Source organism: Cyprinodon tularosa, unplaced genomic scaffold, assembly GCF_016077235.1.
Source record: "Cyprinodon tularosa strain WSP-4 unplaced genomic scaffold, ASM1607723v1 ctg64, whole genome shotgun sequence".
NCBI classification, from domain to species: Eukaryota; Metazoa; Chordata; class Actinopteri; order Cyprinodontiformes; family Cyprinodontidae; genus Cyprinodon; species Cyprinodon tularosa.
In genome coordinates this window covers 38,134-65,638 of record NW_024039385.1, presented here as the reverse complement: position 1 = coordinate 65,638, position 27,505 = coordinate 38,134, and the positions used below count along the sequence as shown (strand labels likewise).

Genomic DNA, 27,505 nt, shown 5'->3' with positions numbered 1-27,505 from the left:
AAAATGGCTCCATAATAGGACTGTGTTTTGGGTATTTTTCCCATCTGTTAACTAACTGCTCTACCTAAAGCATGCTCGATTTCACGAGCATCATTTCCAGCATCTATAAACCAAGAATCAGCTTAAAGGATTCATTAGCGTGTTGCTCAGGGAAAGGTCTAGAATGGGAGTTTTATTTGAGCAGAGTCAGATGATTAGAAATAGAGGGGAAACCCTGCCGTTTTTCATTTCTACCCAAAATATAATAGCAGGAAACACAGTTAGCATTGTTGCTTGCTAGATGGGCCAGGGTTTATAAATAGAAACTATAAACAGTGTGTATGTTCTCCCTGCACATGAGTGAGTTCTGCCCAGGTACTACTACCTTCTACGGTCCAAAAACATGACAGTCAAGTTAAATACCAACTCCCCCCCCCCCCCCGGTCCAGGGAGTACGATGCTTCTCACCCAGTCAGAGCTGGAATTAGCCCCACATGCTCTGGTTTAGCAATGGAAGATGGTCCATTAGACCAGAGCTTTGTACTTCCGCTCAAGCAGCACTTTTGGACAATGCTAGGCTAGCTGTTTCCTTTTAGAAGAGCAGGAATGAATCCCAGCTTATGCATCTAAAAGCACAAAGTGGGCTCATCTTTGTTTTTTTTAAATGGAGGCTGATGGATTTGGAGAACTCTCATCCAACACAAAAAGAAACCAAATCAGATTCCCTTCAATGCTTCCTTTTGAGGTTATTTGTAGGTGAAACAGGAAAATAAATGTATAGTTTTTTGATATTCATCTCCAGTGTGGATTCAGTCTAATTTGATACCTGTTGTATAAAAACAAAGCACACAGCTTACAGTATTATCATTCTTATTATAAAGAGGCAGCGTCACAGAAGTAGTAAATAGCTTAGGGGTAGCTATATTAGCCTGCAGATACCTACCGTTACTGATACAGGCCCGCTGTAGTGTCAAACCTAGCATGGGTGTGAGAGGCGTCGCTGATAACTAGAGCAAAGGAGAAAGAGATCATTTTGGGTTCACCGGCGGATCCGGTAGGCGCTTCCTTTGATATGGATGATCTGGAAGGTAGAGCCCCGCGTCCTTATTGGACGGCTCGGGGGGTTACAGGTTAGATCAACTTAAAGGCAGGAGAAAAAAAAGCCAAACTGCTGTTTTAATCTCGGCTAAAAGGAATGACAGGAAAACAAACTGCTATAGCTGGACTGAAATGTTTACTTTAAGGACTGAATCGTCCCTCCTAATCTGTGCAGACGGTTTGCATGTGTGCGGTTGGAAAATAAAAAGCAGCCGTCTACGGGAAGTTAAGGCTACTTCTCAGACATGAAGCAAGGAAAAGAGAAGCTGCTGCTGAGGGATGACCACTACAGAGGAAGAGGAGGAAGCCCTCTTCACCGGCGTTCCCAGAGCGGCTGGCTGCAGGCTCCTCGTGTCACGCAGGTGAGGGGCGTCGGTATCTAGGTAGGTAGCGTTCATGAGGTGACTGAGAACCTTGTAGGTATATTCCTTATATATACAGAGCGTCATTTTCTGAGGTTTGAGGTGAGAGGCTGAGGAGCGGCTCAGACGACCAGGCTGCTGAGGGAAGGAAGAGGAGAAAACTGAAGAGGTATCCTGTGCTGGAAAGGGAGAGGAGTTCCTGGGAGACCCGGTCCCAGAGAGGAGCCACCATCAGCTGCTTGGCTCCTCCTCCTTTTTCCACCAGCTGTGTCCATACATGGAGTAGAACAGGGAGAGGGTTTAGGGGTGGTTACTGTTTATACGGAGGCTCTGGGAGGAGGGGGAGCAGATTCTGAAGGTTTTTTGTTCGTTTGTTACTAAGAAGGATCATTTTGATCTTTATCAAACCCACCATCCCATTCCTCTGCCTTGCTTTGTTCCCTCGCTCCGTCCCAGTTCCTGAGCAGTTCATTCGTCCTCCAGTGACTCCGTCTTGATGTCGTTGGGAACGCCTCCGGTTCTGGACAGCGCCAGGATGGTGTGGTTGACGGCGGCCATCTCCACAGCCAGGGAGATGGGGTCCTGGTGCTCGCTGTGAGCTGCGCTGTCGTCCTGCAGGAAGGAAAGGAAACAAGGATTCCTCTTTAGGTGAACCTTAAATCAGGCATACACGGCACGATATTTTCAATCGTTGCACGCAGCTACTAGCCTCGTGAGACCATCCTAATCTCGCGAGCTTTCAAGGTTTCACTTGCTAATCAGTCTGGAGACTCTCTGTTAAAGAAAATTTGGAGCCGTTCACCAAACGAACGTCCAATCAGCGTGGGCTTTGAGGCGGGTTGAGGTGTGACGCAACGAGAAGCACGACAGTTCAGTCTAAAGAACATGGCGGCTTCAGCCGATGAAACTAGCGTTAGCGTGGCTATCGAGCAAGTTTTATCAGAATTACAGAGTATTTCTTCACTGAAAGAAGAGCAAAACACTGCTCTGGAGGCTTTTCTCAGAGGAAAAGATGTTTTTGCTCTTCTCCCGACTGGTTTTGGCAAGAGTTTGATCTATCAATTGGCTCCTCTTCGTCGTTGCTCTGTTAGTACGTCATATGCTTCGTTGATCTGATTGGTTTATTTGGCCCGTCTATCACCAACATAGGCCAATCAGCTAACCAGTATTTTCGCCCCTTCCCAAAATTACTTCAACGGAAGGTTTCCAGATGGATATGTGGAGCAAATCCATCTGGCGGAGTCCGATTACGCAGCTACAGCTCACACTGTACAACGAAACCCCCGGATTTAAAAGTTCACAGCTCACGATGCACGTTCTCACACGGTACGACCAGATGCTCTGATGCGATCTACCTGCTCACACTCTAAGTCTAAAAACCACGTCACACTCAGCTCCGCAGTGAGATGGCGCTACTCTGACTCGTCTATCCGGAAGCCAAACAAGTAGAAGAAGAATATGAAGCTCACTAGAGAGAAACATGTCACCTTGGTAATTTGTGCAATTTTGTGCTGCAAGTCCTAAAAAGAAAAGGCAACGACGTGTTTGGACAAAGACATGGCCGACTCTAAACAACGCACGATCAGGATTCTCGCACCACTGGACATTCGGCCCAAAAAGGAAAAAAAGCACTAAATAAATAATCATGGTGTATGTCCGGCTTTAGAGCATACAATTGATTCAAAGAGGTACCGCCTTTTACAAGAACCTCAGAGTTTTATCCTGTGTTTAACTAACCCTAATCTGGATTAGATTATTTCAGCCTTACATTAAATTTTACCATAAATCTCTTATTGACATTTTTCTTTGAGCCAATCAGGAGTCAGCATCTATTCCCTCCTGTTGTGTGAATCCAGCTCCTACAGCAGCCCTATTATCATTGTGTTACCTGTGTAGGTGAGGTGGGCTCCAGTCGGTAAAGGCCAAACGGTCGGCTGAGGGGTCTCTTGTCAAAATATGGGAGGTCACAGGCCTGGAAGAGACGTCAAACAGTCAAACCGCTCCAGAAACAGAGGCTTGTTAATGAGGCCGATGCATCAAGCTGCAGAAAGCAGCTTTCTCTATATTTAGTCAGAGCTGACTGCAGAGTTTTACAGCTGAAAGGCTGCAGCCCTCAGTTCTATATTCATGGGTTTATTCCTGTTGAGTGCAGCTCTAAATGCCCTGGCACTGATCTGAGATCTACTGCCGTGCTTTGGGTCCTGAACTGATCTACGTATAAACGGAGCGCCTCGCTCTACCTGCTCAGAGAAGTCATTCCCATCGATGTCGTCGCTGTTGGAGTGTCCACCTGGACTCTGGACGTCGATCCCATGGCTCTCCAGGATTGTTGCTTCTTAGAAGAAGAGGCAGATCATCAGTCTTATGATGACAACCTGGTTCTTCACAAAACGGCTTTTAAATGTTTAAAATGGCATCAGAGAACACGCATGCTCTGCCACCTTCTTTACCAATATTAGCTCGTCTCTTGATCTCTTTGCGCCGATTAGCGAACCAGTTGTAGACTTTGAGGGAGGTCACCCTTTCCAGGTCTGACAGCTTCTTCCCTGTGGAGAAAAACACTGTCAAAGCCCCGATTTAAAGTCGTAGGGAAGCAGCTGTTCCAACCGTTGCATTTCTGAATTCTCCTGAGTGGTGCGCGACTTTACACCAGTGAATAAAGTGAATGTGATTGGTTGATTATCAAGGGGCGGGACTGTTGTGGTGGAAGGTTCGCAAGCAGTTTGGTTGTGAAGAAAAAAAGAAAATGCCAGTTGCAAGAACTGAGGGTGATGAGAATGTTGAGGAACCTTCTCTATTTTTTTATAGAGAAAATTTCTAAATGTTGGGATAATATCGTCTGATAAAGAGTAAATTTATATTTATGTTTAAGCCAGAATTATTTGATATTTAAATCTGACTTCCCATATCCATGGGAATAATCATCGATAAGGAGAATGTTTGGGTTTCCAGACAACATTTTCTCCTTTTCTACGCAATGACCAAAGTTATGCAGTAAAATAACCTTTTGGTGAAACATTTATTTCCTCCCAACTTAAAGATTTAATTAAAAAAAGGAAAAGACAAGAATCACAGGTGGAAGAAATTTAAGCATTTATTTTTTTCATTTCTATTTTATTTTCAAATCACTCAAAGCTTAAGGAAGCGTCTAATCGTTTCTTGAAGCTGCTCTTCAAAATCAGATATGAGAGAACATGCTGTTTAGTGAAAGGATTTGCATCCCAGAAACTGACCACTTTAAAACCTATTGGAATTCAGATCCTCCTTCTATAAAAAACGCAAAAAAAAAAACTCCTTAAAGCAGAATCGATAAGAAAACATTAAATTCTGGGTCATTTGTAAAAGCTAACTAATTGCCTCTTTTAATAAAAGTAAAACTTTTGAAACCTCGAGTCCTCAGGTACAAAAACTGTATGTATATATGTCAGTCACAGAATAAGATTAGGTGAGAATAATGATGATTAAAAACGATAATTATTTAAAGTGAAAATAAAGCCAGAGAACCATGCAGCTGGCAGGAATGGCAGAATAAAACAGTCTTTGCTCAGAAACATTTACATTTTAAAGGGAAAAAAAAAGACTTGTGCTGATTTTTGTGGATGCATTTTTCTAGAGGGCCAATTTGGAGTCATGTGGTTCATTTAAGGGGCAGAGAATCACCATGACTTCTGAACACTGAAAAACAGACTTCTTGATGGGGGGGAACAAAGAAATACACAGAAACTAGCTGCAGAAGTTTTCTGTTGCACATTGATTCAGGGCCGTCACCTTTGATTTCCATTCTGTTAAAAAACACAAACAAAAAAAAACAGAATGGAAACCAAAGGTGAGGCCTCTGAATCAATGTGAAACAGGAAACGGCTGCAGTGGCTATCTCTGCCTCCATTTTTTTTTTTCTTGCCTTTTTAGATTTTTTTTAATTCTCCATTTATATTTATATTCTATTTATATAAAGAGAAAGGCTTTCTGCTGATATTCAAAATGCCTTTATTACCAGAGGTTAACTCAGTAGAGCTCACCAAGTCTCTAAAGTCAAATATTTATTAGATTTATAGAGCAGCACCAGCTTCCTGGCACGTGCCTTTTGTTCCACATTTTCTCCAGGATGCCGCGCTGAAACGTTCTGTGCGGCTGCCCTGATCCTTCAGCGTCTGATCTGCAGCTGAAGGATGGGAGCCTGGAAAAGTCCCACTAAGACGGCTCAATCCAGAGTGTTGGAATAAAGCCGTTAGCATAGATTAGCATCCACCATTAGCGCTCCAGTCAAAGTAGCTCACCTGGTTTCTGAATAACAGCATTGCAGGCATTAGCTATCTCCTCTCTTTTGGCTTCATCTGGATACTGGTTGTCGTTGAAGTAGCTGTAAAGGACATATCCATTAATTTACCACGAGGACACCATCAACAGGCTGGAGCAACTGCATCACCGTCCAGATGCCTTTAACCATGGAGGAAACGGTTTATGAACGGCGCCTCCTTCCCCACTCACCTCTCCATCACAGCCAGGCACTCTTTCCTCCAAGTGAAGCGGCTTCCCCGACGCAGCCGGAAGGTTCCTGGAGCGGTGGCGAGGGGCGGCGGGGTCTGCCTCCACTCCATCTCCTCCAGAGGCAGCGGAGCAGGCCGCATGTTCAGAGTAGCACCTGGAGCAGCAGAGCCACTGATCAGTCAGAGGAGAGCAGTCTGTCTGAAGGTGTGTTTGTGGGACACAAACTGAAATACAGATCTGGTAACTGGAGGGGCGCAGTTACTAAAGCAGATACGTGATCCACGTAAACAGTTGGATTTGCATCATTAAACTGTAACAGCCCTGATTGAGGGGTACGTACTGAAGCTCCATCAATACATTTACTAGTGTGATCAGCAGCCATGCCTTAAGATCATGTGAAGCACGTCCTCCATCCATCCCCACAAAATATGGTATTTTAGGGGGATGGATGATCTGCTAGCAAAATATGGTAGCAAATCTCTGGGATCGTTTAGAATGCTATCCAAAAAAAATCAGTATCTGTTTAAAAAGGCATGCATCGGTCAAACTTTGGTGGATATGTCTGCGTGTGATGACAAAATAATAAATGTTATAATTGTCCGTTTTAACGAAAAAAAAAAGCCCAAGTTATACAATAAATTAAAAACAGATTGCAAATAATAATCATAATAATAATTGAACTTTATTGATCTCACATTGGAGAAATGTACCTCTGCATTTAACCCATCCCCTTGTGGAGCAGTTGGCTGCCATCGTGGGGCGTCTGGGGAGCAATCGGGGTTTAGGGGTCTTTGCTCAGAGCGTCAGTCTGTGGGAGTGGGGCTCGAACTCAGAACCTCAGAATTCCAAGCTCTATGCCCTAACCACTAGGCCACCACTGCCCTTAGCGGGAGCAGCAATGCGATGCGCTACATATGATGTAGAGGTATGGCAAACAATATTGGCCAGGACATGTATCAATTGATCTCTAGTAGCTTTTATTCAACACAGTAATGCAAGCTATTCCTAGTGCTGCTCTTCTATTGAGAAATATTAATAGGAATACTGTAATAGTGATCAACCACCTGCTAAACATATCTAGAAGTTCCCTTTTTTTAAGATTATAAATTTCAGCTCCTTTTAGAGTGAAACGTGTAACAAACCGTCAGCCACTAACTGGTAGATGATGCTGCAGATAGTTTGCCCACTACAGTTTTAGAAAGGTGTCGCCTTAATAAGAGTGATGGGTGGAACCACCATGGCTTCTAAGAATAGATACATTTGTCTTTATGTATGCTAGTCTTACTGAGCTTAGCAGCAGGCTGGGGAGGGGCACCACTGCTTTACTTTGGTTCTTCCACCTTTTGGTTTTAAGTCATTTTTAAGAGATGCCAGAGAAGTTTTAGTGGCTTCAAGCAACATCTTTTATAAAACCAAAAACCTCCTCATACCCTGAGCTGCACATTTATCGGGGCATTTCAGGGCCATCTAAATGTTGTTTTTTAAGCAGAGTGAAGCAAATTAAGAAAACGAAGCTTAAAGTGAGAATATTTAGACACAAAGAGTATCAGAGTCAGTGTTATACTCTCTATTTTTAAGGTCAATAATATAACAGAGTCAGTTAAAAAAAATAAAATAAAAAAAAAAGCATTCAGCAACAAGAGGGGAGGGAAACTTCAACAGTACTGACAGGGCAACTGGATGGCGTAACATGAGATTAAAATCTATTGTGTTGGGTTAATTAATTGTACATAAGTTATTCTACTTTAATCATATTATACTTACACATTTTGTTATCTCTATCTTACTCATATTACAAAGAGTGTTAAAACATTTAGTTTTGTTTGCTGTGTCATTAATGTTTTTTAAGTCTGTGCAGGAGGGATGTTGACTGCGACTGCTGTTAACAGATGTCGTTAAGGGTGTGGAGGAGAATGGAGAACTGTGCAACTAGATAAGGAGAGGGGTTCTCCTTATCCTCTGATGTTGTATGATGTTGTATGATGTTGTACGAAAATTCTGGTTTCAACTGGGTTCTGTTCCCTCCCCCTTTAGCGGTTGAAACCACATTGTAATCAGGGCGTTTCTTCAATAAAGGGCTTGGAGAGCAGATACTGCTTCAGAGTGGGTTTGAAGTTGTAACTGAATGCAGTTTCTGATCCCCTCTCCTTGCAAGTAAAATATACTAAATTCTCTGTGTCATTCTTTGTGCAGGTTGCTGAATAAGGTGTTTGGTGTTTAAACCTAACATATTGTTATCAGGAAACTGTGTAGAAACATTTGAGCAGAACTTGCCTATGCGCTTATATGTTTCATTTCAGTTCCAGCACTCTCAAAACTGGAATTTTTCCATCATCTTCCTTGATAAATAATTGGTAAAATAGTTAGTCATACATTTTTGAACATGCTAAAGAGTGCTACCCTCAAAAAAAGTCTCAATAACTTGAAATCCATACAGAAATGCTGGAGCAATGCTGTCAATGTTGACAAGTTGATTTAAGTTATTAAACCTCAACCGTCTTTAATTGTGAGATTTTAATAGCTAGAAAGAAAAAAAATGACTCTTGGAAAACATTTCCTGTTATATGAAGACATTTTGTACCGTCTGGTATGAAAAGGCTAATCTAAACATGGGAAACGGCATCTGTAATGCAGAAAATGCTTCACTGAATGAGCCGAGAAGCAGATACTGAGACAAACACCACTTTCACCATGACGTGACCTATTCCTCATCAACCTCTCTTTATGTGATGGATGTGAATTCTGCACCTCGCTGACGAGGCTCTTATGAAGCTGCGAGTACCTGGTGTGGTTTTCTCCAGGATGTACCAGCGGTAGAAAGCCCTCTTCTTCTGCTCGCTCAGGTCGGAGCCGTGCTGCAGCAGCCAATGGGAGATCCTGCTCTGGCTGATGCCTGGAAATCAAAGCAGTAACACATCGAATTACTGCGAGTCAGAGCCGAACAATGTGTAGATAATCACAAGGAAAGACCCAAGGGGCGAAGCAGAGAACATGAATGAGGTTGAAGTGTTTTCTCCGTGTCTGAGCTCTGATTTCACTCCATCTCCAACCGCAGGCAGCAATCAGAGATACAGCTCATCATCTCCACTCATTTGCAAAGAATACCTCTCATTTGAAATAATTTTGTTATATTTTTATTATGTATAAATCTTATTTGTCATCAGCTTTTAGACACCATAGAGTGGGAAAACCGCCTTGATGCAATACCAATTTTCCAAGTTTCCCCACATGCAAAGGATGGAGGGGTCTTTAATTTTATTCAGATGTGTTAAACAGAATCAGGAAATTAGATCATATTTTTAAAAGTCAATTTGCATTTTATCACATGAACTAATTAATCTAAAAAAACTGCATAAATATTTGCATCCACCTGTTAGGATAGGAACCATGGTTTCAAAGGACAACAGCATGGATTAAAAATCCTGCAGTGCACATCAGAACCACCTCCTCAGTTCTAGACTCTGAACATCTGGATGATCCAGAGGAGGCATAACTGAGCAAAACAGAACCTTCTGGTACAAACTCCACAGAGGCAAAGAGAGTACAACCCTAAGAAAATCATCCCAACTATAAAGCATGGTGGGTGGAAACATAATTTGGGGGTGCTTGCATCCTGCCCAAATTTAAGCAACAACCCACTTCCCTCAGTATTGAAGATGGGTCATGGCTGGGTCTTCCAACAAGACAACCTTAAACTCACAGCCAGGGCAGCTAAGTTATAGACAGTACTAAGTTATAGAAAGTAGACTTTGATGCAGGCAAATGAATTAAATCATAAAATAGAAGATATCAAAGTTCCCTTTCTAAGGAGATATTGGGCTACCACATTTTATTAAATAATTCTACATTTATTTAATTTATTTATTTTACAACAGAACGGTTATGAACACAAAGTGCTTTAAAAATGAGTTTCAGCTACTGTGGCAAAAGTGTTTTTACATCCCCGTTTATTTTATCTAATGCTTATTTCATGCTATATAAATGAGAATCACTTATTTAAACATCAAGTTATATTTTATGTTTTCTTTTAGAATCCATCTCTCAGAAAAAGTGAACATACCATGAAAATGACAACACTCCATTGTTCGTAAATAGAAAAACTGTAGATGTGAGTTCAGATAAGCTGTAGAAATTAAAATGTGCATATGCTGTTAAACAACAATGAAGGATGAGAAAGTTCTCTTAAAGGCAAAGAATAAGTACTTTATCCTTAAATTCAAAACATCTCTCATATATCACTAGATATCAATTTCTTACAAGTGGTTAAGAGACGGATTGGTAGTTCTGACCCACCCCGGGACGCCATATTGTGGGTCAATGTTGGGGGATCTGCATATGTCCTCCAAGTGCTCAGGTTTCCTTACATAGCTTGTGTGTCAACCTAAACCGCCCTCTGATTTTCTTGTGTGACCGAGATTCAACCCTTATTCATTTTTAAAAAAAAATTTTTTTTAAAGCCTTGAGATAGACTGTTTAGCAGATTTTGGTGTTCCTCTTCCCTTTAAAACCACGGAGAGGTGTAGAAAATTTTGATTATACAAGAAGTTAAGTGATTCTGATTCACAGTTGGATTTCAGCAGAGCATCATTCTTAAAAATTGGGTGTCAGAGAAGTTGAGTGTTGAGAAGCACAAGAAAAGCCAACATTAATACCATTAATCTGTGGGAGTGTGAGTTCCAGTGCTACTAACCAGTTACTTGAGCCACAACTGCCTGAGAAATCCTCCTGTTTCCCAGGAAAGCTTTGATCTCCTCTTTCACCAGACTGCTGTCCCTTCTGCAAACACACAAAAAAAGCTAAGTAAATTTCAGTGTAAATGAAGGTTGGGCGATATGTTACATTTTTCCTACAGATATTGGCGACAGACAAAACATTTGTGCAGGTGACTTTGTGGGCAAAGACAAGCACATCCTCAGAGTGCATCTTCTGAACTGCTGGTAATATTGTTAACCCCCTGCACACACTGCTAAAACCTATAGGGTAAACACACTTGTTTTACTTGACAAAAATATACAAGTTCGTCCAGTGCTGATACTTTCCTCTTTTCCAGTTGTTCTGACTACATTATGAGAAATTATAGTTTGATAATTATAATTTGCTCTTATGAATTTCGAAAATTGATTGCAAAAGAGACTGAAAACTGGGGTGGAGACTTTTTTTCAATTGAAAGCTCACAGATTCACTGGAGGAGAGAAATTTCTTTTAATTTTCCATTAATTTCGTACTTGTGTTAAAATCAAAACTGTAACAGATGGAGCAGCCTTTCAACACACTTCAAAACAAAAACTACTGCCGCTCTGGTTCTGGTTAGGATGTTAAAAAAAACAACAACAAAAAACAGCTAGTCTCCGGTTTGGATCAGTTATTTCTTTTTGTCTCAAGTTTAAGTAAACAAATCACTGTTGTATGGTGGCACTGGGGAAAAAAGAACAGCTGGAAGGAGTTTGTGTCCAATTAAATACAGCAATAACGTTAAATCTATTGTTGATGGTCCAATCTGAGTGTAAATCCAGCTATTTTTGTGAAGGCCTTAATCAGGAAGACCATGGAGCAAAACAGAGAGATCAGGGATTAAGTTAAGATGTTTAACGTATAACTTGGTTATAAAGCTATGTCCCAACTTTTAAACACATTCCAGTTATCCGTTTACCCATCATAATCAAAAAGGATGAACAAACCAAATCTACTAAAACGGTTGTCCTTGCAACTAGAGCATTAATCAGTGAAGCAGGTATGGGGAGCATGGTAACTCTACAGGTGCTGGTCATAAAATTAGAATATCATGAAAAAGTAGATTGATTTCAGTAATTCCATTTAAAAAGTGAAACTTGTATATTATATTCATACATTACATACAAGCTCATATATTTCAGATGTTTATTTTGTTTAATTTTGATGATTACAAATGACAACAAATGAAAATCTCAAATTCATCATATCAGAAAATTAGAATATTACTGAAGACCAATAAAAACAAAGGATTTATAGAAATGTTGGCCAACTGAAAAGTAGGAACATGAAAAGTATGAGCATGTACAGCACTCAGTATTTAGTTGGGCCTCCTTTGGCCTGTATTACTGCAGCAATGCGGCGTGGCATGGAGTCGATCAGTCTGTGGCACTGCTCAGGTGTTATGATAGCCCAGGTTGCTCTAATAGTGGCTTTTAGCTCTTCTGAATTGTTGGGTCTGGTGTATTGCATCTTCTTCTTCACAATACCCCATAGATTTTCTATGGGGTTAAGGTCAGGAGAGTTTGCTGGCCAATTAAGAACAGGGATACCATGGTCCTTCAACCAGGTACTGGTAGCTTTGGCACTGTGTGCAGGTGCCAAGTCCTGTTGGAAAATGAAATCTGCATCTCCAAAAAGTTAGTCAGGCACAGGAAGCATGAAGTGCTCTAAAACTTCCTGGTATGTGGCTGCGTTGACCCTGGACCTCAGAAAACACAATGGACCAACACCAGCAGATGACATGGCACCCCAAACCATCACTGACTGTGGAAACTTTACACTGGACTTCAAGCAACGTGGATGAAGTGCCTCTCTTCTTTTCCTCCAGACTCTGGGACCTTGATTTCCAAAGGAAATGCAAAATTTACTTTCAGAGAACATGACTTTGGACCACTCACCAGCAGTCCAGTCCTGTTTCTCTTTAGCCCAGGCAAGACGCTTCTGACGCTGTCTGTGGTTCAAGAGTGGCTTGACACAAGGAATGCGACAGCAGAAACCCATGTCTTTCATACGTCTGTGTGTGGTGGTTCTTGAAGCACTCACTCCAGCTGCAGTCCACTCTTTGTGAATCTCCCCCACATTTTTGAATGGGTTTTGTTTCACAATCCTCTCCAGGGTGCGGTTATCTCTCTTGCTTGTACACTTTTTTCCACCACATCTTTTCCTTCCCTTCGCCTCTCTATTAATGTGCTTGGACACTGAGCTCTGTGAACAGCCAGCCTCTTTAGCGATGACCTTTTGTGTCTTGCCCTCCTTGTGCAAGGTGTCGATGGTCGTCTTTTGGACAACTGTCAAGTCAGCAGTCTTCCCCATGATTGTGTAGCCTATAGAACTAGACTGAAAGACCATTTAAAGGCTTTTGCAGGTGGTTTGAGTTAATTAGCTGATTAGAGTGTGGCACCAGGGGCCATCAATTTTGAACCTTTTCACAATATTCTAATTTTCTGATATGATGAATTTGAGATTTTCATTTGTTGTCATTTGTAATCATCAAAATTAAACAAAATAAACATCTGAAATATATGAGTTTGTATGTAATGTATGAATATAATATACAAGTTTCACTTTTTAAATGGAATTACTGAAATCAATCTACTTTTTCATGATATTCTAATTTTATGACCAGCACCTGTAGATATCAGGTGGGTGAGTCTGTAAACAGGACAACTTTTATTTATGCACTGGGCTGCACCCATCCACTGGCTCCAACTTCATTAGTTTTGGGTAATTTGATACTTCCATTTGAAAACAACCTTATCTACCGCCACAAAAGGTCTTTAAAAAAAAAAAAAAAAAAAAAACGAAGAACCAGTCAATGCTCCAATTACTTAATGTGCAGGTTAAAAAAAAGATTGGTGACTGTGCTTTGTCTTTGAAACAGTAGCAAGAACTGTTTATAGGGGATACATTAATTAAATGACCAACACAGAATATGATCTGGCTGCTTGATCCCAAAGCATAGTGAAACATGGTGAACACAGCCTCATGCTGTGGGGAGCCCTTTCATTGCCATGGAAAGGAAAAGTGGTCACGGAGGATTTAGTAAAGCTCTTTATGAAAACCAGACCAGGGAAGATGTTCACAAGTCAAAATGGTCCAGTCAAAGTCCAGACCACTGAAAAAATCACATCTATAAAGATTCATCAAATCGGAGCTTGTTATTTTGCAAAGACTTATACAGACTTCATCTCCAGATGCAATAGTCTGTGACAGTAAAAGGACCAAGTTTGTGATAATAAAGGATGCAAATACTTTCCAAAGGCATCATGTCAGCTCTGCAGGAATAAGCTATTAAAGCCTCCCTTTTCATTCGGAGCTGTCTTTTGACAGCTTCCCCGCCATATTCCATTGTCTTTTTATAACTCCTGCATAATCAGCGCCGCATTTCACTGGAGCACAAAGGCAGCCGCTCTATAAATGGAGGCACAGTCTGTGTGGATTTGCAAAATCATCTTCAAGGAGGCATGTTTTCACAGAACCTACTTAATGGGGAGAATAGAAAAAAAATAGAAACAAGCACAGACTTGCGGGAATGGAGGATGTGCAGAAACACTGTGTACCCACCCTGCTCTCTGGCATCCAGCCGAATCCCCTCCTTTGTACATACGTAAGTGTATACATGCAGGTACACACACACACACAAATGTAAATCTGCAGGCTTAAGACTGCCTGATTCTCCTTAGGGACAGAATGTGTTTGCTGGGTTTATCCTTCATAACGTGTATGAAGTTAATGTTTCCCACAGGAAAGCCCCCACCCAGCCTCAACAGTGTTACAGCCTCAGTCAAAACGGAGCACACGCCTCATTCCCCCACCTAAACGCTAAGATGGCATATTTCTGAAACGAGAATGCGTCACGACTCTCGACATCCAGCATTGATATCCTCCACATCATCCTCTAGCGGTGCGGCTAAAATTAGAGCTTGAAAACGCTGCTTGTATTGACACCAGCGAATCAATGTAGCACAAGCTGCTTTACAAGGAGGAGGAAGAGGAGGGGAGCTCAAAGGCCAAACCCCTGCAGAGGAGGAAATGTGCAGTTTAAGGAGAAAGAGGAGAGAGAAGGCAGCGGTGGCATTGTTGTCAAATTAACCTTTGGATTCGTATCTACATCACGTGTAATCGATAAGCGAGCGACGGGACAGACGGATCAGCACCCCGGACTTAAACCCACTGTGAAGGAGTGTGAACCCACTGTGAGGAGGATACTGTGTGAAGCCCTCCAAAGGAAGCAGGAAATGGCAAACACGTGTACCATGATAGATTAGGAACACTGAAGCCGACAGGCTAATGGGCCTAATTAACTCCTCAGCATGTCATATGATGATACTAAATGTAATTTCATATATTGTTCCCTGCTAGGTGCAGAGCAGAATCCTCTCAAGCAACCAGCAGCTCTTAGGTTTTTTTCCTTCCCCCAGTCGCTCATTTTAGAGCCGAGGCTCTAAATCGTTTGTTTTTTTTCTTATGCGTTCAGCTGCATTTGTAAAAAAAAAAAAATCTCTTCGAAGCTGAAACTGTTTCAAATGAGTTATAACTTGTTTCACTAATATTTAATGAGCGCTCAAGGCTCAAGACTGTACTTGCATGAAGCTCAGCGTCCTTGGAGAGTGTAGACCATGTCAAAATGTAACTACCTGACCTACATGGGGCCTCACAGGAGCTACTGCTGATCTGCATGATCCCCATTTAGGGACACTCACACATTAACCCCAAGCATCTCCAGCTACTGTTAACCAGCAGGCAGGTCGCTTTATTATTCCTGCTGCTGACGGCGAAGTAAAGCACACACAAGCTAAGCTCGCTCCATTTATCACATATGTTCTGATCTTAGAAGGGAAAACTGTATTTTTTGGAGGATTCTTTTTTTATTTTTTTATTTAATAAACTAAGACAAAGGAAAGAAAAATAAGGTTTGAAAAATGGCATAAACCATAAAGATGTATTTTTACAGGACCAAAATGCAAAACTCTGTGGCAAAAAAAAAAAAATATATATATATATATATATTAGGGCTGTCAGTTTTAAAGCGTTAATAACGTGTTAACTGTTTTAGACAATAACGGCGACATTTTTTTTAAAGGCATGTTAATCGCGCATCAAAACAAACACACCGTTACTTTATGTTCTTTTTGTTCCCGCAGCGCTCACTGTTCGTTTTGCCCTCGGTGCTTTCTGTAGTTCCAGGAACGCTAAGTTTTCGGGAGAGCCCGCAGCATAACAGACCTGTGCTTTGAATGGGCAAAAATGGCCAGCAGATAAGGTATCCTGAATGATACATTTCTTTTTAAAGTTATGCCAAAATGCTCTCTTGAAAAAACCTAAGTCGTCTCTGTCTATTTTGTCCAGAAAAAACGAGCGTCTCACTGGCTTAGTGCCACAAGACAAAGAAATGAAGTAAGTCATGTGGACTGCGCTGCTGCTGCAGTTCCTGTTCAGAGCAAAGGAATATTTAAGTATTTTGAAAATGTTCTACATGTAAAATGTTATGTTGCTGAGATGACTGCAAAAGCCAGTTATTGTAATTTCGTTTGATTTATTATTTTGTGAGTAACTTAATTTTATTTGAATTAAGTCTGTATTTCATAACGTAATGTGAACTTTATTTTAACAATACATCTTTTTCTGTCCTATGTTTTAGAAAAAACGTACGTTTACGGAGTACTTTGAAGTACTGTTTACTGTTGTGTAGTTTTGTTCAGTTTTGATGGAAGTATAACACCAAATTTTTACAATTTTTGAATAATTATTGGCCAGAATTTAAACAAGGATATTTTTATTCTAATTTCTTAAAAGTGCTTAAAAAATTATAATTAAAAAAAACTTTTTGTATAAGCATGTTTTTTACATGTCATTTTTTGCGTTTTTAAAATGCCAAAATAGGATTTTACACTTTCGAAAATAAAAAGATAAAATATGCAATTGATTTGCGATTAATCTCAATTTAACTGTTGATTAATATGGGATTAATCGCGATTAATATTTTTAAACATTTGACAGCACTAATATATATAAAAAATATTTTTTTTTCCTTTTCTATTAAGGTATGTCAGAATAGTCTAGTCAAGGTACAGACCGACATTCATGGAGAATCTGAGGCGAGAATTTTTGCTTCCAAGTTTGAGCAAAGCTGCCAATAATGGGGGGATTAGGAGGGCTGGAAGGGAGCTACTTTTTCCATCCCTCCTTTTTCTAACCATATGATGAAAACCTCATAGTGTTGATCAATTACAAGGCTTAAACATACGCAGAGCTCTAGGATTTTAAACATCTAAATGCTACTTACACATCTGTTAGAGCTCATTGGAAACAGCCAAACCAGCAGTATGGAGTAACTGTTGTTTCATTATTGTTGCAAGGAAAGAACATGCCATGTAAAGGGATATTTGACAAAAAATAAAATATCCAGCAATCCAGAAACGAAACTCTGAAAAACATTTGACAAATAAAAATGTTGTGGCTGACAACCATATAGACCAATAGAAATTAGTCTTTGTGATGAACCCTATAGAAAAGCCCGCCCCCAAAAGAATGTAATCGGTATAACAGAGTTGGGGAAAAAATGCTATTTATTGAAAAAGTTGAAAAAAAAATTAAATAAAAAAATTATTTTCTTTGCTTGAAAAAAAAAGAAAAAAGAAAAAAAAACTGGTGAAACAGCCGAAATACTACACTTTTTTTTCAATTTTTTTTTTTTTACCCACAACCTTTTGATTAAGAATTTTTAAGTTTAATTTCTAGATTGCCTTTTTCCTAATCTTACTAAAAAAAACATTTTTTTTTATGTCAATTTACAAAATGCGGTCCATTTTTCCAACAATAATGAAGCAAACTTCCCTCCATAGGGCAGCTATGGCACCTAAAGCCTGATGAAGCAGCTCCATTCTCCTCACTGAGGCCAGCCTTCCCTTTCCAGCCTGTTTGTCAGACATCCAGCCGTCTTAAATCTTCCTACTTTCTGACCAGACTACAGATTCTCTCCTGTTTAAGCAACCAGCTATTATCTAATATCCGTTTCATGATTTATGATGAGCACCAGACATCTCCCTTACTTGAAAGGCACGCTGTTATCACCCTGATATGGAAAAGCAGACGAGGAGGGAAAATGGGCCTGTGTGTGTGTCATGTTCTTTTAATTAGAATCCCTCATTAAATGTTTGGATCAAACATTCACATTAAATTTATTCAAAAAAGGAGCCACAATGGAGAGGGCCTGAAATAGTGAACAATTTTGTTTTCTTCACTAGACATTGAAAATAAAATCCATTTCGTCTGTAGAGTTTTTGCACATCTTTAACTGTCTAACATCTGTCTGCTTCAAGCAGATATAATTTAATAAAAGCTGAAATCTCCTGTTTTCAATACCTTAATAATAATTATTTCAACAAGCTAAACAAAGAACCAGTTGATGTTGACTTTAATGACCCCTGCAGAAATCCTTGAGGATTTCGTGTCTAAGATGAATCTTTAGTGCATTTAGGTTAGAGATCGTAGGCTTCAGTGTCATTTAGTCAACATCACTTCACCGCAGAAAGCAGAGATAGAAAATCCTCTTAAAAAGCATTGTTTTTGGTTTTCTGTCTAACTGGATGGAAACTGTGGCAGTCATCTTTTCTCCCTCCGATCAGTGAAGGCAGCACCTCCAAAAGCCACCAGATGAGTCGTCACATCATCATCATGTGGTTACAGTAGCAAGCAGAATAAAATAAGCATTTCTGCTAAAATTAATCATTCTATTTTGCTATTTTGTAGTCGTATAGGTAAAGAAGTAGCCGCATATGAAAAGGAGAAATCGGGCATTGTGATGGGATGCGAGTCAACTTCAGGAGGAACCATGAAGGCAGCGATCGGGTTGGCTCTGGGGATGCACCGATCCACCTTCTTTCACTGCCGATCTGACTCTGACACCTACATTTAGATTTCTACTGATCCTCATACCTTTCTGGTACCAGAGCTCTGTTTATTTTCAACCCTTTCCACGGTTGATTTACTTTTTTACATGGTTGTTATAAACTTCCTCTCTAAGCAGGTATGATACATATGGACGTCCAAAGAGGCGACTTGAGATCCGTTTAAGGTCAGAAAAGGAAGTCATAAAAATAATTATGGTAACAGCATAAATTACAGCCTGAAAACAAACTGTAAGGGTTGAAATTGCCCATATTTATTACATTTCCTATAGAAGTAGACTGACTATGCCTCTATAGAAGAGATACATTTTTACTGATATGTGATGTAGAATTTCAAATATGGGACTGATAGCGATATCAGATCAGTGAAACCTTAGTTGTAAATAAGCCAGGTTTGGGAATCTTAAGAATCTACACATGCAGGGGACAAAACATCTTGCCTGGTCAGCCAGACCAGCAATTCCCCCTAACGACCCCCCTTCAGAGACATGGATCAGCATCAGGTATTGCAGGCTAATAAAGAACCCAAATGACTCCCCATTCCTAAGGGGCGGACCGCTTCTTTTTGTTCAATTTGCATGTTTTCTAAGCCAAAACAAGTTTTTGGGCTACTGTATTAAGCCTTGAACTCAACGCTAATTCTGAGACTTTGAATTAAGAAAAGGATGGGAAGCAAAACATCTTCAAACTTGGAAACAAAGTCCAGTGGATTGTTTTTTAACTTTTTTTGGAACAGCAGAAAGTTCCCACAGAGACAGCCATTTATAGTTCCTAATGCTAACTATGCTAATAGCTAACATAAATGAAAGAGACACTCTCCGCTTCTCTCAATTATCACCTCTTGTCTCTTGGGCTAGAAATAAATTATTTTTATTTAAATCAGTAATATCTGATCAAAGCTTGAAGGGATCCATGATTAGTTCTAACAGAATTTATTCTTTTAATTTAAATAAAATACAGTACAAATACTGTAGGCCATTTTCATAAATTCATATGAAATACTGTCACACTGATGTAGCAATGTTTGTGCTGCAATGCAGTCTGGGTAAATGATGTATGCTAGGTCTTGTAGCACTAGCTCTGTCCGGCCAAAACGGCTAATGTATAATATCTAACATTTTAAATTTCAACGTGAGGGAATTAAAAGGAGGATAAGAGGGGAGTTGGACAGAGAAGCTGGGATGTTTGTCAATATGTTTGCTTGTGTGTTCTCATGCGCTCGTGAACCATCATCAGCCTCAGATTTTTTGTTTTATTTGGCAAAATGTTCATTTGATTTGGGTTTATCTGACTGTATTAATTATTATTCCCCGACTAAATGAAAAAAGTAAGAATTTATTAAAATGCAGGTGAAATTCAGCTCCAGACGAGCTGAGCTTGTGGTGACGTCATGAGCTTCTGTTCCATTTGACCCATATTTATGCTGCATGCTCCCGTTCTCCCCAAGTCCATACCTTCCTGTGTTTTTCTCAAGAACATACTTGGCGAGAACCGTACTGAGTCCGTACTCACTTTCTAGTGAATTGAGAAACAGCCCTGGTGTTTGAGTGGCTGTTGCTGGGATAAGCTAACCCAGAAGGAGAGCTATGCTACAAAGAGCTGCAGTTTCTAACCGAGGCTGTTTACAGTTAGCATCAGGATCAGACATTTTCCTAAAATCGACAGCTGTCCCAGCATGCACCGCGGCAGCAGCAGCTTCCAGGTTCGCGCTCACAGAGCTCAGAGTATTAAGATAAAAGTTCTCTTGTGTTGCTGTTGTTCGAGGTGAAATCATTATACTTTTAAGCGTCACTATATGAAACATTTACTGATTTAGTGCATAAAAAATTAAGTGTTTATATATTAGAACATGTTACCATGAGTGAAAGATGTTTCGCCGTCAGTTTAAACAGTTGATCATCATCATCTCCCAACTTGAGTTTGATTTGGAGCTTGTGCTAGCATTAGCAGTCATTAGCTCTAGCTAATTAAGTATACAGTAGATCACAAATTGATCATGTTTGTTTTTTCTGACAGATAGCTCATGTATATTTATAACTTTGGAAGAAGCTATGAGTTTTAAATGTATTATAAATGTCAATATTTAAGCCATTATGAAAATTATAGCACATTAAGGAAAACATGTCAATCTAGACGTGGATTTCTTTATAATAACTCAGGCATAGATCTCTGGTTGGTGTATTTCTATGCCGTAGATTTCCTTAAAAACAAATCTAATCCACACGGTGTTGGGTGACTTGATTCAGCCTGGTGTTTCAGCTTAATGTTTCCAAGCTCAAGGATGAATTCTAACAACAAAATGTTTTCCCACAGCAGAAGCACAGCATCCAGACTCTGTCCTGCTCCATCTCAGAAACCCTGAAAGAAAATGTGCTTCTCTTCTCATTTAAGCTAATAAAGCAGATCCAGGCGTTTCAAACTGTTCATAATGAAAATGCACCTCAGTAAAAGCTTGGTAATAAATAAAAGGCTTTTAAGGCTGCTCTAAAAGCACTTTGTGTGCGTTTAATACATGACAGCAGCTACTACAGGGTCAAAGGAAATCAGGGCTCTATAGGAGAGAATAATTACGGCAATATTTGAGAGAAAATTAAAAACATTTCAGCTGATTTTCCATCAAGGTCAGAGAGAAAGTTTGCAGGTTGCAAAGAAAGAAATATTGCTTCATCTTCCTTCTTTTAGATGAGAATGACAGAATATCTACATTTCCATGACATATGTAGGTAAAACTAACAGTATACCAGACAATGGACCCTGTTTTATTAGCAGCTGTGTTTCCATTACAAATACGAGCAAAAACTATGACGACTTTCTGCTGATGACAAAATGCAACTTGTCATAATTGCAGTTTTATTAAATAAGGAATACAGTTAAAACTGCAGGTTAATACGTTCGGTTCAAGTGATGACTCTAGAAAACATGGAGGATGTAAACAAATGAGATGCATCCATATTTCAGCTATGCCTCTAGTGCTCATGCATGAAAATACGCCACACCATCATCCTCCAGCTGCTTAGTTCGTCTCTTTGCAAGGCAGTACGATCCAGCTGCAGATCACGGGACTCATGTTATACAAAAATAAAAGGGTTTTAATTATAGTTTTGCAAAATATAATTCCGATGCAACTGAAAAACTCCCTCATGGAAGCATAAAAGCTTAAAAAATATACATAAAAATTATTATTATTATTTTTTTTTTTTTGCAGTGTTTCCATTTAGAAAAGAAAATTAAAAACAATCCGCTGGACTTCGTTACCAAGTTTGAAGACGTTTTGCTTCCCATCCAGGAAGCTTTTTCAATTGTTGCTAATTGTAAATATGTAAATTGGAAAAGACATGTTTTCATTGCATGTTTTCAAAACAAAAATAATTTTTTTTTTGGTCCACTCTATAAAGCCCCAAACTCTACGCTATTCCTGACATTTTGAATTGAGAAAGCGTCCGGGAAAGAAGCCAGCTAGAGGAACCTGCTGCCACTCACCTCATTAGCTCCTCAACCTTATCATCCACATCCAGGTCTTCCTCTGCTGCTTCGAACCCAAACGCTCGTGAAGCGGCTGCGCTGTTCACCGGATACCGCGGCGGAGACACCTTCCCGTTGGGCGTGGCGGCCAGACTGTCCCGGCCGTTCTGAGAAAGCGCCACCAATGAAACTGGCGACGGCAGGACAGCGGAGGGTGGCGGACGCCCTGGAGGCGGGGAGGTGTCAAAGCTGTTGCTTGGAGAAGGAGAAAGCCCCCCGCCGCTGTTGAACAGCGTTTGCGTGGCAGTGGAGACTTTGGAGGTGGTGGACGAGGCGGCGGGGGCGTGGTCGCGTCCTTCAACGCTGTTGCTGCCGTTGCACGACGCCGAGGAGGTGGTGGTGGTTGCCGAGGCAGTGTTGTTATTGTTGAAGGATGTAGCGGTTGTGTTGGAGGCAGAGTTGTTGGTGCAGCTGTTTGCCCCGCCTACTAGGTAGGTGGATGAGGAGGAAGCGGTGCGGTGGCCAAACTTGTCGCCGTGCTCCCGGTCCAGCCGGTCCAGAGTGTCCAGTGCGTGCAGGATCTCCTGCTTCGTCATCCCGGTGCGACGCAGCCGCTGCAGCAGATCGATCTGCTCGATGGTGAAGCGCGGCTCCTCGCTGAAGTCAGACATCCTGCAGACGGGCAGCGAGAAAGAGCCGGTGAGAAGGAAGACAGGGACAGGAAATACAGGCAGAAGTTCAGGAAACTCAGAGGCGGGCGATGTGGAAGCAAAGACAAATTGAAGAGGAATTAAAAAGGAAGAAACAGATTCATCACAGAGAAGGAAGGAGAATGATGCAGGAGTTACAGGACAAATGAAAAAAGGAGAAAATAGAAAAAAACAAGCAGCAGATAAGAAAGAAGAGAGCGAGATAAAGAAGTGTGAAAGGAAAAGAAAGGGAGGGGCACGGCATAAAAATCAGCTATTTTTGGGAAGCAGCAGGCAACACGCTCAGACTGCCAGAGTCACCTTGACAGCTGATGCTATCTTAACATTCAGACTGTCGTTCTTTAAGAGCTGCTCTCTAATCCCCGCGCTGCACGCCACCCACGCGGGATGTTTTTCATAAGCAGTTTGCTGTACTCCAAATCAATGCCTCTGGAAACAGACTGCGGCAGATTTTTCCACTTTGGGAGGCAGCCCAGCTAATGTCGGTACGATGACGGCTTTTAAAGGGGTCACGGGCTCTCTGCTACAGCTCTGTCTGACTCTAGGAAGCAAGAGGCACGAGGGAACAAATGACTTAGCAAAGACATCAACTTCAGTTATCCTAAAACTAAAGTATTCACACCCGTTTTGGAGACTTTGTATGAAAAAAAAACACCAGGTTCTTCTCAGTTATAAAAAATAAGAAAATATTAAAAGTTGAATTTTGAAATTAATATATTTTACCCAATTTTTCCTAACTGGCTTTCCCACAAGCAGCAGCTGATGGTAACTCTGGAAGAGCTGCTAACATCCGCAGCTCAGGTGGGACAACCTGCCTGTTGCAGTTGATCTTAACCAAAACGCCAGCTTTGAAGGTTTAAGTTTTTAAAGGAGCCCAAATCATGGCTGCTGTGATTACGATGAGCAGTGAGAGCTGCAGGGATAAATAACCAATGAGAATGCCCCACAGTTTACAGCTCATTGAACCAATTCTCCATCCAGTACCAAACAAACTGTCAGATATCCATCTTTCGGGCTCACAGTGCAAACACTAGTTAGCAAAACAATTAGCACAGGTAATCAGACTTGTGATTAGCAGTAAAAATTAATCCTTTATGAATGAATACATACAATAATAAGCGAAATTTCACTGAGTATTAACTCCTTACATACAGCTTTTAAGATTTTCCTATATTTGGACAGAAATGGACCAGTAGGAGCAGCAGGTACAGCATCATCCTCTGTTGCATATAAATCAGGTCATTCCTGGTTTAATAGCTTTGCTTCTGTTAAATAAATGAACAAAGCGGAGGATTTGTGTGCAGTCTGGTTAAGCATTAAACTGAGTTAACTATTCACTGGTTAAACTAGTCAAAACAGAAGGACTGCCACAAAACAAACAAACTCCCGAGGGAAAAAAAAGGTCAAACTTCATGTGAAATGAGGAAAAACATCCAATCAGATTCTGCTTAATTTTGGGTCCATTGTTCTGGTCCTGATCTGCAAGTCATAGCCGTTGATTTACAGCAAGATAAATGAGGGATTAATTTCAATGACTAAAATGTAAGCTGGATTTGGGTTGATCAAGTACCAGAACCTATTAAACCTCCCAATCAATAATTCAGTTCAAGACGAGCCTCAGTCATTTCTATGATTATTAGGCTTCATAATTAATTCAAAAATTAACAAACCTGGAAAAATAAACTAAAAATAACCATTAAGCACAAAAAATGTTTTAAAAGGGTTTATAAAGGAATCAGTAACTTTAATCTAATGCTTTTTAATTCCCTTTTAACGCTCTTAGAAAATAATTTATCAGTACCCATGACTCATGTATGTGTATATATATATATATATATATATATATATATATATATAAAAATGTGTGTTTGAATTCCTTGTTTTCCAGCCACTTTTTTTTTATTAACATTTTTACCACTCCTCTAGGTCTTTCTCTGCATCGAGCTTCGTTCCCGAACATACGGCTTTACGATCAACCGGAAGCAGTTCTGCGCAAAACACGCTAAACCAGTTATATCTATTTAATATGACGAAAATAAAGCATTTTTTTCCAAAGCACTGTAAAAAAAAAGCTCTCCAGTGAGCAGACGATTAAGATGATTTCCTGATTTTTATGAATAGAGCTTTTAATTTTTTTTTCCAAGCCTCTGTACCACTTTAGGTCTTTAGGTTTAAGATATGTTAGCTGTTTTAATTGTACATTCTCAATCAAATCATTATTTTTTTTTTAAGTTTCCCAGATTTGAGCATGTGCACCTGTACGGAAGAGGATTAGGGCCAGTGGAAAAAAAAAAAAGTTAACTGATTTTTACATTTCATTTCAGTTTAATATGAGGAAAAGTCAGAATTCTGACTTTTTTCTCAGAATTCTGACTTTAATACCGACTTTAATCTATGAATACCGACTTTAATCTATGAATACCGACTCTAATCTCAGGGTTCTGACTTTAATCTATGAATACCAAGTTTAATCTATGAATACCGACCTTAAACCATGAATACCGACCTTAATCTCTAAATACCGACTCTAATCTCAAGGTTCTGACTTTAATCTATGAATACCGACCTTAATCCATGAATACCGGCCTTAATCTCTAAATACCGACTCTAATCTCAGGGTTCTGACTTTAATCTATGAATACCGACTTTAATCTATGAATACCAACTTTAATCTATGAATACCGACCTTAATCCATGAATACCGACCTTAATCCATGAATACCGACCTTAATCCATGAATACCGACCTTAATCCATGAATACCAACTCTAATCTCAGGGTTCTGACTTTAATCTATGAATACCGACTCTAATCTCAGGGTTCTGACTTTAATCTATGAATACCGACTCTAATCTCAGGGTTCTAACTATAATCTGTGAATACCGACTCTAATCTCAGGGTTCTGACTTAAATCTATGAATACCGACTTTAATCTATGAATACCGACCTTAATCTATGAATACCGACCTTAATCTATGAATACCGACCTTAATCTATAAATACCGACCTTAATCTATAAATACCGACTCTAATCTCAGGGTTCTGACTTTAATCTATGAATACCGACTTTAATCTATGAATACCGACCTTAATCTATGAATACCGACCTTAATCTATAAATACCGACCTTAATCTATAAATACCGACCTTAATCTATAAATACCGACTCTAATCTCAGGGTTCTGACTTTAATCTATGAATACTGACTCTAATCTCAGGGTTCTGACTTTAATCTATGAATACCGACTCTAATCTCAGGGTTCTGACTTTAATCTATGAATACCGACTCTAATCTCAGGGTTCTGACTATAATCTATGAATACTGACTTTAATCTATGAATACCGACCTTAATCTATGAATACCGACCTTAATCTATAAATACCGACCTTAATCTATAAATACCGACCTTAATCTATAAATACCGACCTTAATCTATAAATACCGACCTTAATCTATAAATACCAACTCTAATCTCAGGGTTCTGACTTTAATCTATGAATACTGACTCTAATCTCAGGGTTCTGACTTTAATCTATGAATACCGACTCTAATCTCAGGGTTCTGACTTTAATCTATGAATACCGACTCTAATCTCAGGGTTCTAACTATAATCTGTGAATACCGACTCTAATCTCAGGGTTCTGACTTTAATCTATGAATACCGACTCTAATCTCAGGGTTCTAACTATAATCTGTGAATACCGACTCTAATCTCAGGGTTCTGACTTTAATCTATGAATACCGACTCTAATCTCAGGGTTCTAACTATAATCTGTGAATACCGACTCTAATCTCAGGGTTCTGACTCTAATCTATGGATTCTGACTCCCCCCACCAACCCCCCCCCCACCCATATTAAACCCAAAAAAATCAGGTAACTTTTTTTTTTTTTTTTTTTCGGTGGCCCTAATCCTCTTCTGTACACCTGAGTAAAGCAGCAGCAGCAGGATAAAAACAAACCATCACTGCTTCTGGCTTTATTGCATAGAGGCCCCCCATCTATTGGAAACTTTCTGGATGCGCCCCTGTTCATGATGGGCGCATCGGTCGCTCCCGATCATCCTCCTCCGGTTCTATCCGAACCGAACCGTTCATGTGTTGTTTTGCTGACTCCGTGGCAGGGCTGCAGAGGCAGAACAAGCAGCCACTTATCACGCCCTGAATAATCAGCAAAACACTATAAACTGTTTCAGAACCGCAGGCAGCGAACAGCATGTCGGACACATTGCGACACTTTGTGCACAGAATGACGGTACTTGTCTGAAGCTGTCCTGTTCGTGAACCGGTCCGCTGGCACCGCAGCCGCAGACAGCCAGCTCATCCCGGGTTATTTGGGTCGCAGCGGAGAGGTGGAGTGATTAGCATAGTGAGCTAGCTGCCAAAGCCCCTCCTAGCAGCCGTTGGTTAGCAGCTGTCGCTCGCTAGCGAGCCTTTCATATTAATAACATCACTTTCAGAGCAGAGACAGCAAACTACATGACTTACCTCGGCTCAAACAGTCCGCTTCACAATTTAACTCCAAAAATAAAAGTGAAGCACGAGCCAAGCGGTGCGTTTAACAGCCGCCGAACAATAAGGCAGCAGGATGGCGGTGCCCCGCGCGACCCCTTTCCCAAGGATTTCTAATCAGAGGCGAATTATTTGCCTCTCCGCTTTGTCTGTCTGACAACAGCCATATTGACAAGTTCCACCTCAGAGGAGCGCAGAGGGAACTGTAGTTTTACTCCCGCTAAGGCCTTTATAACAGGCGGCGGCGTTCTCCCTG

The 27,505-nt window shown here is 40.4% G+C and overlaps 1 protein-coding gene across 2 annotated transcripts; it reads right to left on the bottom strand.

Annotated features, from left to right (window-relative positions):
* Positions 1–413: 413 nt before the first annotated feature.
* On the bottom strand, positions 414–27,505 carry hmbox1b (homeobox containing 1 b). Of its 2 annotated transcripts, none has more exons than XM_038308571.1 (10): positions 27,226–27,505; positions 22,049–22,702; positions 10,618–10,703; positions 8,710–8,820; positions 5,928–6,081; positions 5,717–5,799; positions 3,890–3,985; positions 3,680–3,771; positions 3,328–3,411; positions 414–2,051 (listed from the first exon to the last, which is right to left on the bottom strand). In XM_038308571.1, exons 2-10 carry the CDS (start codon positions 22,699–22,701, stop codon positions 1,908–1,910), a joined length of 1,503 nt encoding a protein of 500 aa, XP_038164499.1. In that variant the 5' UTR covers position 22,702; positions 27,226–27,505; the 3' UTR covers positions 414–1,907. The 2 variants fall into 2 exon arrangements, with proteins under 2 accessions (XP_038164499.1, XP_038164498.1); XM_038308570.1 differs by having other exon boundaries at positions 3,680–3,774; positions 27,226–27,504.

What these genes read in the sequence shown, in the direction of transcription:
- hmbox1b (XM_038308570.1), bottom strand. Translation starts at nt 22,701, where the DNA reads ATGTCTGACTTCAGCGAGGAGCCGCGCTTCACCATCGAGCAGATCGAT. An exon ending in CCTGGAGAAAACCACACCAG is followed by an intron (nt 6,082 to 8,709) that starts GTACTCGCAGCT and finishes CTGCTGCTCCAG; the next exon opens with GTGCTACTCTGAACATGCGG. An exon ending in GGAATGACTTCTCTGAGCAG is followed by an intron (nt 3,412 to 3,679) that starts GTAGAGCGAGGC and finishes CGTCTCTTCCAG; the next exon opens with GCCTGTGACCTCCCATATTT.